Here is a 10,583-nt window from a genome sequence, read left to right on the forward strand (position 1 = left end):
ACAAGGCAGACACACAGCCAAGATACACAGAGTCGGGGAGGGAAGGAGCCCAGCTGGCTGTGGGCAGGTGGGTCGGGGACGGGAGGAGCCCGGCTGGCAGTGGGCAGGTGAGTGGGAAATAATAAGCAGGTGGAAGCAGAGAGGTGAGATGACATCAAAGGGGAGGACAAGAGGAGGAGTGGCTTGCCTGTGTCAGGGGCAGAGACGGACAAGACACAGGAGCTGCGGCATGCACTGGGCTCTCTGGTGAGTTTCACTGTGGGAGGAACAGACTTTCCGCAGCCAGGAACAGGAAATGGGGCAGTTTCATCAACCCTGCTTTATGGAGCAACCCTAAGTAGAAGATAAAGGTGGAGGAGGGAAAGAAAGGAGCAGGGCATCCAGTGAAGCAATCGGCAGCCAGGACTTTGTATAAACAGGAAATGTTGCCGAGTCGCCTTTGTTGCCCAAGCTTTTATCAGCATGGCTCTCACAACAGGGCACCCAGGGCTCCAGCCCTGAACCCCATACTTTGCAGGTCTCAGCCACACCCCTCCCCAAGGACAGGGTGCTCTCCCAGACCATGCTCTGGGTCCCTGGTAATCCCTGTCCAAAAGGTCTCCTGCCTACTTGCAGGCCTTCCCAGGGCAGGTCCCTTCCCCAGGCAGGGGACCGAGCAGGTGGCCAGGAAGCACCCCGAGGTCCAAGGGGAGGTGGTGGTGGTTGTAGGCTGGACACGCACCCCAGGAACTGGTGGGCTGCAGGCCGCCCTGCACCTTCGCCCCGGGATTCACCAATGTCACATCAGGCCAGCCCTTCACGTGAGAGTCTGTGTTCAAGTACTATGCAGGGTTACTCGTCAGGATGGAGGAGCTCCAAGAGAGGTGCGGAGCAGTGCAAGACAGAAGACCACCCCAGCGGGATTCGGTCTGGGGTTACAATGGCATGCCTGACAACAGGGATAGGGTCAAGCTTTGGTCAGGTCAAAGGGAAAGGATGACTTGAAGCTCTACCTTAGAAAATCAGTCTTTTTAAAAATCAATTAATTTTTTAAGAATTTAATTCTGCATATGGCGCAGCTTGTGGGATCTTAGTTCCTCAACCAGGGATCAGACCTAGGCCCTCAGCAGCAAAAGTCCAGAGTCCAAACCACTGGACCGCCAGGGAATCCCCAACAATTTTTTTTTAAGCCACTTAATGACTGTAAAGTGCTCTGAGGTTCTGTGAAACCTGTCACAATTGTATTGGTTTCTGGGATTTTGTGTGCGTGTGTTTTTGTTAATAAGTAGCTCGTGGTGACAAGCTGAGAACTTGTTCAGGGAAACAGAAGGAATGACTTCCTGACAGAAGGCCCTTTACACACTGGTGCTGAAGGCACATGGCCTTGCTTTCCTGGGACAGTGGGAAGGAGCCCTCTGGGATGGGCTCAGGCAGGCACTGTGGGCGGCAGGGCACCCAGGGGGACTAGAGCCCGGGACCTCCCTCTGGACTTGGGGAGAAGGTGTGTGGTTCTGACAGCCCTGTGGGAACCATCCTGGTGGAGCTCCCATGGGCTGTGCAGCCCATCGAAGCTCACTCAGTGGCCAACATCCTGGAGTTCCTGTGCCTACGGCTGGGGGAGCGCAGTGCGGCGGTGCCTCACTCTGCCCCCCTCCTACTCTCAAGACGATGCCGAGGCAGCCTCTTCTCACTGCTCTGGCCTCAGTTTCCTCAAGTGTCTAAGGTGGATACAAGTGTGCGAAGCCTTCCCTGGGGTTATACTGTAACCCAGTAAGATCCTGAAATACTGTGATACCAGTGTAGACTGTGAGAGAGCCTATAAAAAGAAGAGATTCTTTAGAAATACAGAATAAAGTCACCCTGTGGTATCTGAGGAATGTTGGCTCCAGGAGCCCAATCTCCTTGTACACACCAGTCCTTTACATAAAAACATGTAGCATTTGTACATAACCTACGTTCATCCGCTTGTGTGCTATAAATCAACTCTAGATTACTTACCAACACCTAATACAATGTAAATGTTATGGAGATAGTGGCCAGGAGCACAACAAACTCAAGCTTTGGTTTTCAAAACTTTCTGCAATTTTTTCCCCAAATATGTCCAATCCGTGGTTGGTTGACTCCAGGGATGTGCAAGCTATGGATATAGAGGGCAGACTGTAAATATCATGGTACTGCTAACACCAGCAAGCTTCCCTGGTCCCAGACCACTGCTATATGGGCTGGGGAGGAATGTGGAAAGGAGTAAATATTCACTGAAGCCTCGGGTCAGGCACGCTGCTTGGTGCCCTAGCACGTTCTCCTGTGTGACCCGACAGCAGCCCAGGTCCATCACCACTGTGCACACACCTTCCCCTGCACCACATGGCTCACCCTCTGGCTGCCTCACTCCTGTTATACCCAGGCCGGGAAAAATTACCTTGTTCAAGAATCATTTCAATTATATTAGTCCCCTTCTCTGCACCATAAAATGCCTCTCAAATTAGCACCCATTTTAAAAAGCCTTTGGACAACTGATCCCAAACACTTACCGATCTTGTCTGCTGTTCTATTTTGTGCTTACCACTCTAGCCAAGCAAAAATGACTTTGCAAATGAATTCCATTAGGCCCTCTGCTTGTTCACCTGGTTACGCCAGCACAAGCGATCCCATTCCTGGTAGGACAACCTCACTTATCTGACATCTTTGGAAATAAGGTCGAGCCACAGAACTGATCTATATGAATTAATTTCCCCTCTTCCAGGAACTTAACTCTTTAAGAGATCTTAAATCTTTTTGGGGGAATAAGTCATGAACAATTAAATCAAAGAGTTTCTTTATTTATAACCATTTTCTAATGGAAACATCTCTGTAACACATTAGAGACATTCCCAGTCTCACTTAACAGAACATAACGACCATCGATTGACCATCGATTAACCTCTTCCTGACAGTGTAGGTCATACTCGTTAATGAGTAATGGTGATCACAGGTGTGCTGGAGCTGAAAATGTACCTGCTTCAGCGGTGTATGCTCCCACCAGCCCCACCCACCATTACAAATTTCCTTGAAATTCACTTTCCTGCAGAAACTCCTTCTATCAGCCTGGATTCTAGTGTGTAGTAGACACAGAACTCTGGAGGGTGTAACTTGCTGCCTTTCTACAATTTCTGCAAGATTTCAAGAACTTACACACTGCTTTTTTTTTAGGTCAGAGCTCTATTAATTCTTCATCAGAGGAAAAAAAAAAATCAAAATTCCACAACTACCAACAAACCAGAGTTTTCCCAACTGCTTTACCATGTGACTTTTGAAAGGACTCCAGACACATGTATCATTAAATCTGCTTCCTTGATGCTATGAAACGAGAAGTTCTCAATAGAACTGACATGATGGATCACTATTATTATGTAAGTCCTTGGAAAATCAGCCTGTTATATGCAACTCCATAGGTTGAATCAAAGGGTAATATTGATATAGAGGAAAATGGTACAAATATAGGGGAGAAAACAAAACTTATTGTAGTATCAGGATGCAGTCTGTAACTACATAAACCCAAAGTGCCATAACCCAATGTTATGGCAGGTTCCAAAACGATCTTTCACTGAGGACAGACAGCACAACCTGGGGAGAAAATCCCTTGTCCACTCACATATTAAACCGCATTCTTTCTGTGACAAGGTTTTATGAAGTTTACAGCATTAGCACACGCAAGAGTCAATCAATCTTAATTCTGCTTAAACACAGTGGCATTTAATTAATCAGAACCTACTAGAGTAAAAGAAGTTAGGCAAGAATTGCTAAAATAGACCACTTTCAAAAACACTACAAATCTCTTCAACGCTATGTTTAGAAATAAGTGGCTGGAAAACCACACAATTATTTTGCAGTTTTAGAAGTCTGCTGCTTTTTAAAAAATTGGCAACTATTTTAGTAGCTTACTTTCTAATGGTAAAGTCACCCATCCGAAAATTGCCAGTTGAATGACATTGCCCATCACATCTTTTGTCTTTTCCATTGGCCCTAAACCAAAGATGGAGGGAGACGGGCTACAAGTCTGACTTGTAGCCAGCGTCATGAACACCTCACTGACTCGTTGTAGAGAACCTGGAGAAACAGGTATGGCTTTGACTGACTCAGAACCTCTAAAGAATCTGACAAGTGTCCTTTCCAAACCTGAATGAACCAATATTGCATCAAATTGTCAAGATTCTTCTGAGCCCTCTCTCCTCTTCCTTCGAGAGTAGTTCAACTTTATGGTTTGTTTTTTTTTTTAATGACTTATGTCAGCTGCGTTCTGTATGTAGGACCTGTTAAGTAAGGTTCTAGAGAGCTACAAACAGAAGGGTGAAATTCAAAGGGTCAAACAGAAGATGGCCCTGTTAGGATGAGGGATGGTTAGACACAAGTACATACAAGAAAAATAAAAATCAGAACTGAGGAGAGAGCAAGCTAACTAACCAGTCCAGGGCTGGTGTGACGTAAGTTATTACTTAGATATATTAAAAGGAAGTGTCAGTTCAACAAGTATTTATGAAGCACCTACTAGGTTTAGGAACTGCATGGCTACTCCAGGGGACACAATGATGACTCAGACCTGATTCTTGCCCTCCAGGGGCTCTCCATGAGGCAAGAACCCTGAAGTAAGGGGACCATTATTACAGAACTCTGTCCAGCTTTGATCACCACCATTTTTTCTGGTTTTGTGGAGAAAAGAGAGCTCTTTTCTTTTTTGAGAGGAAAGGACACAAAACAGGCTCTGTGAGGAAAAAGCAACAGTGACTCAGTTACTGCCTTCAAGTAGATGAAAGGTGTCAGAAAAAGAAACTGAGGCGTGAAAGAGAACAGGTTGGAATGACAACAGACGAGATCTCAGGCCGACCCCAGAGCTTCCTGATGATCCGATTCGCAGAATGCTGGAACTGGTCACTGAGGGAGTTCCTAGGGTGGCCTTTTCCTGGAAAAAAATGTTATGGGTGAACAGACTATTCCAAGTCACGACCATTCACCCTCCTGAATGCAACAGGGTGAACTCACTTCTCCCGAGGTCCTCTCCTGTTCTGAGCTCCATGCTCTCGCGAGGCGGAGTTGGTCTTCTTCCACAACTTCCTCCCGTGAGGCATCTACAGAGTGACCACCTCATCTATATCCCAAAGCTACCCGGAATCAAGGATCTCGGCCAGGCAGCAAAGTCAGGAATTCATTCTCTGACAGCCATGTAAGATGAATAGGTCCACTGGTGATCGGGCTGGGGACGCCAAATGCCAAAAACAGAAAGTCTTCAAGCAGCATGTGCAAATCAGAAGCGTGGTGCATTTACAAAGGTATAAAATGTAAGTAATGAAAGAGGGAGATGGACTCTTCTGCAAATTAGAAATGCTAATTTCCAAGGAAATTTCTAAGGAGATTTGTAATAGGTATTTTCTGCATTCATAAATACCTTTTTGATCCCAAAGAAAGAAAATCTTTCTAGAGAAAATAAAGAAATGGAGGTCTTCCCTTTGTACCTCAAGAAACATGAGCATGACCTCCAATTAAAATAAATAAATTTATATTAAAAAAAAGAAAAGAAACATGAGCATGTAAGACTTAAGAACTGGTTAAAGTTCTTAAAGGCATAAACAAAAAGGCATTCTGTCAGATCACAGTTCATCTCTTGTTTAGTTTTGATTTTCACTTCCCATCCCCCCTGAACTCAAGGACAGGGACCCCACACAAACGTCTGTGGAATGGATGTTCTAAAGAAGTGCCCTGTCTATAAAGTGGGGGTGAAGGTATCTACTTTGTGGGTCTGTAAGGAGGACAAGTGGGTCAGTGTAGGGAGAGGGTGTGCCAGAAACTAAGCTACAATTATTACCATGAACTTCAGGCATCTTGGCTTCTTTTAGAGGAAAAATAAAGACCTTCCTATATTCCAGGTTTTCCATTTTCTTTCTCTGCCTCCAATCCTCACCCCTCCCAATGCAGTACTGCCACACGAAATGGAACTATTACGATTTGGGGCCTTTCAAGTTCATGCTTCATCGGATGTTATATAACATCTGCTGGCATTATTCTGAAACTCGCCTTTGACAGCAACCTGAAGAGCTTGAGTTGTCATCGTGAGACCACCAGAAAGCACTGGCAAATGACATGTTCGGAGAACAATAAAAAATGTTCACGTATCATACCCTTTTGAGCGTTGCTACTTTGTTCCACTCAAAGGTGGTTCCTTCAAGATGGGTCTCTACTCAAGGAAGGAAGAAATAAAGAAACAAAAAATAAAATATGAAGAATATGAGCAGCTGCAACTTGCAAAAAGCACCAAATTTTTTTTTTTTTTTTGTAGGAAAATCACTTAGATGCGTGGATCTAGTCCCTGGCTTGTGATCAGGTGGATGTCTCCCCTCTGAGGAGGCCGTTGGTAAGTAAGCCACCTCAGGGTGCTCCCTTTCCTGGCTGGCAGTCTGGGTTACCAATGGATCCTGATAAAGGGCAAAGATTATCTTTCGCACCTTGGGATATTTCCCCAGAGGCACAGCTGCAGCCCCTGAAACTGTTTGAATGGTTTGTTGCTTTGTTTTTAGAGTTGCAGAGAATGTGCCATGGGAGAAGAGAAATCCTCTACCTGAAACCAGCAGAAGCTCAGTGGGAATAAAGACTCTGGAAAGGTCACACAGAGGGTCAAAAGAGGCTCTTTCTTCCCTGGCCATAGGGGGCTTATTGTTGCTGATGTCCAAACTGGAAAAGGAATGGCAGGAGATTAATAATTGAAGTGTTGCTATTATTGGTTTTCTAAACTATTTGTGGCTTATTCTTTCCCTGGAGTCATCATGCCTGTAAGCAGCTCAAAAGATAGAGGGATTTAACATGTACTGAGAAAATGCCTACTACAGCCCGATGCTTTACATATACTTATGTCTAATGGAGCCCTGGAACAATCAAATAAGGCTTTGAAAAGAAGGAAAAAAAAAAAAAAAAGCTCAGAGAAGTTAAGTAACATGCCCAAAGCCATACAGCTAGGGTCAAAGCCCAGGTTTCTCTGATTTGAGTATTGTACCACACTGTCCAGGATCAGGGCTTAAAATTAATTAATGAGCCTTGATTCACTTCTCAAATGTGGTAAGAAGGAAAACAATATTTATACTCACTCATTTTTAAAAATATAAAACATAAACACGGGAAAAGATATTTCTGAACATGTGTCATCAAATTCTTTTAATGGAAGATGATTCAGAATCCATTTCTTGGTAGGTGTCTTCAAGCCCATCTGATGACAGACTTTGAGGCTACAGTTTGGGGAAAAGTCTGACTGTGTGAGCCAACAGTAGTGGACAAGGCACAGCCCAGGGAGAGCAGAATACAATTTAGGGTTCTAAATCTCCTCTAGCACCTCTAATCTAGCACCTGTGGCACTAGAAACCTTTGTGGCTGGCCTCTGCACTACATGTTGGAAAAAGCCTTGCTAAGCAAGTTGATGGAGTAAACATAACTGCAAGGAGAATGTTTAACCTTCTAAAGAAAATAAACCTTTTTAAAGAAGTTTAACTTGATCAGTACCAAGCCATTGAAAACTACTATGCTATTTAGAAACCTATCCTTAAAAGCAGGCTGTGGAAGGCTGATCACACTTTCCTACCCGTTGATTTGTATTATCAAACATACCCTGTTTCAAACAGATCACTTCTCTCTAAATACCTGGCAGTTCGGGAATGCACTCAGGCCTTTACAGCAAATCCTAGCCTCGGGCAATTGCACCCTATTTAAATAAATGAATATACCCCTGAAGTCCGGCTTAAATGCCTCACCTGTCATTATCCTTCTCCTGAGAAGAATCCAGGGTTCAAATCTTTTAGTAGGGTGAAAACTATCAGAAATCGCTCTTGGAGAATTCCACGGGAAAAGCCCTGCTCCTCTGGGATACACACAAGGAGTCCATGTGCTCCGACCGGGATGTGGTAAAAATCAGGTTCCCTAAATGCAGGGGGCGTTGCCAAAGGAGGGAAAAAGGAGGTCACTGAAGTCTTAGAGGCACTCATCGCAGGAAGTAAATGTGGGTTCCGCAGTGCAATGCCTGATTAGAGGGGTCACCTGTGTGCTTTAGAGCATGACCAACAGCTGCTTTTAAAAAAGACCTAGGCCTGAGCTCGAGCAGTGATGCTGGACTGGTTCAAAAGGGGTGAGGAGGAAGAGAAGAATTACAAAGATTCGAAGAAACTCTCGCAGAATCAAAGGGCACAATGCACAGGAATGATCAAGAGAGCATGCACACAAGACTGAGGGGCCTAGGGGTGGCAGAAGTGACCACATAGGTCAGCTGGGACACAGAAGGCAGGCTTGCAAATAAAAAAAGTGAGCTCGAGACCTTTGAGATCTGAGATTATGCTTAAACCACAACGTCTTACACACCCACAGGTCTTTATCTGGTGTCATGCGCTAAAAGAGCATGGTAGGAAGAGCCTGAGTGCCAAGGCTTGGCCGCAGGGGGATGGCCTACATTCCGTATGGATTTAGGTGAGAAGAACAGGAGGGGAACAGCACGGTTCCCAGGACAGCTTTCTACAAAGTTGACAAAATACATCCCAACCCACATAACCCAGCCCCTTGAGAAAGGGAAAGCAGCCTGTTTTACTATAGTTCTGAATTCAATGCCAAGTTCCTTCTCCAATGCTCACCCGGAGTGTCCAGCAGAGGGAGTCTCAAAGAGGCACTTAATAAAGAGAAAATTGTTTCATTTTAACACTCCATAGACAGTGGGAGCATTGACTGTAGCCCCCTCCCAGGGACTCAGAGGAACAATGAATGCCCGACTGGGTCCTCCTAGTATGTTCACAGACCCACCGGGCTCGCTCCATTCTGTGTGGTGGAGTGATCAGAAATTTTGTTTTGTTTTGTTGAATGGTTAAATGGACCTTGTGTTCTTCAGAATCAAAGAGGAAAGCCCCTGGAATAACATCTCTCTGTTGCCTTCTAAACAGGCCCCTTTGTTTCTAAGAGAGTCTGAAAAAAAATATTTACAGTCCATAGGTTATTTACAGCCTCGTTACCCAGGGCCTGACTGGTAACTTTATTCCATCCAGAAACCTAATTCATTTGGAGCTCTGGAACTAATAACAGATTTTCTTTTCAGATAAGTTTTTTTTTTTTTTTCTAATCTGCCTTTATAACAGAGATAAAACTATTAATGCGTTCCCTGTCTCACTGGCCATGACTGTTCTCCGGATTTATAGAGGATTAAAACCTCGCCCGCCCCTCCTCTTCATTCCGCACAAACCCTTGCCTCCTCTCATTTGCTATTTCATCCACAGGATATCTGAACAAAACCGAAAGAAAGCCAGATGGACTGACGCTCAAAGTATGTAAAGGCTGCTACTTCAATGATTTCATAAGACATTTTCACGAGTAAAATGACTGAAAAAAAAAAAAAAAATCAGACACCCTTTGGTTCAAAATCCCTCCTACTACAAGCACACACACACACAAAAACACACATCGAAGTGTAAAAACTTAGTTGATTCCGGTTTGATTTCTGGCTGGAAACTGACAGAACTGACTGAGGAGAAACGAAAGAGGAGACTGCAGGGGAAACGGAGTATTTGTGCCTTCCGTTCTTGTCTTTCTTCCTAAAGACATTCGAGAGAAAGGACCCAACGCCAGGTGAAGGTGCACCGCGCAGGTTTACCCAGACCGGCGGAGACCAGCGTCTTGGCCGCCTCCCCGACTGGCAAACCCAAACTACATTTTCCCTTACACACGCTAATGCGGGGAGATTTTCGCCTATTTCATTGTTCTGCCTGGCTCTGAAATGGACTTTTCCTCTCTGCCCCCCTCTCATCACCTAGCCCCGCACATTCCGATCCGACAGCCCCCCAAAATCTGAGGCTCGCGAAGAATAAAGGAGTGTGTGTGTGTGTGTGTGTGTGTGTGTGTGTGTGTTGCGGGGTGGGGGTGTGGGGGGAGTGGAGGGAAACGGGAAGGGAGCTGGGAGGACCGAGAGTGGAAACAGATCACCCTAAAGGTAATTTTCTTTAGGGTGGGGGGCGGTGGAGATGGAAAGCTACACCGCATCACCTTTATTTCTTACAAATAAATAAAAAGCACCGTCACGGGTCTGTCTTTTTTCCTGGCGCCCCCTCCCACCCAATTTCTTTTCTTCGGCCAGTAGCCCACCCTCGCACACCCCCCACCCAACCCCCCGCCTCTTTCTCCATCCTGGAAATAAGATCTGTTTGATTCCGGATCCCGGCCGATCGCCGGGCGACCGAGGGGGTGTTGGGGAGGGGGGCGGGCGACCGGTTCGAGCCCCGGGGGTGGGGCGCGGGGACCGGGCGCCGGGGGGCTGCGGGCCGGGGGTTGGGGGGTGCTGCCCGGCGCGGGGCCGCGGGCAGAACAAAGCTCCGGGGGCCGGGCGGCCGGGCGGGCAGGGGTCGGCGGAGTCGGCGGGCGGGCGCCGCTTACCTTCGTACACGGGGGCCATCGGGGCCGGGGTGTCCGCGATTCATGGCAACGGAGAAGGGATCGCGGCGCGCGAGCTCGGCCCCCCCAGCCTCAGTCGGAATCTGCCATCTTGAGCCTGTGTCTCCGCTCTCGGCGCAGCCGGGGCCGCCAGCGCCCGCATCACCGCCTCACTTGGCCGGCGCCGGGGG

At 46.6% G+C, this 10,583-nt stretch overlaps 1 protein-coding gene across 4 annotated transcripts in view; it reads right to left on the bottom strand.

The window, feature by feature from the left end:
* Positions 1-10,570, bottom strand: part of HIPK2 (homeodomain interacting protein kinase 2) — a 205,728-nt gene extending 195,158 nt beyond the window's left edge. For 3 of the 4 annotated variants that reach the window (XM_040259989.1, XM_040259988.1, XM_040259986.1), the window contains exon 1: positions 10,396-10,569. In XM_040259989.1, the coding sequence (XP_040115923.1) occupies positions 10,396-10,414 (19 nt within the window). In that variant the 5' untranslated portion in view covers positions 10,415-10,569. Of the gene's footprint in view, positions 1-10,395 lie in introns of all 4 variants that reach the window. The other variant, XM_040259987.1, reaches the window with a different exon arrangement.
* Positions 10,571-10,583: the final 13 nt, after the last annotated feature.

The sequence above is a fragment of the Oryx dammah genome, unplaced genomic scaffold (assembly GCF_014754425.2).
Source record: "Oryx dammah isolate SB20612 unplaced genomic scaffold, SCBI_Odam_1.1 HiC_scaffold_18, whole genome shotgun sequence".
NCBI lineage: Eukaryota > Metazoa > Chordata > Mammalia > Artiodactyla > Bovidae > Oryx > Oryx dammah.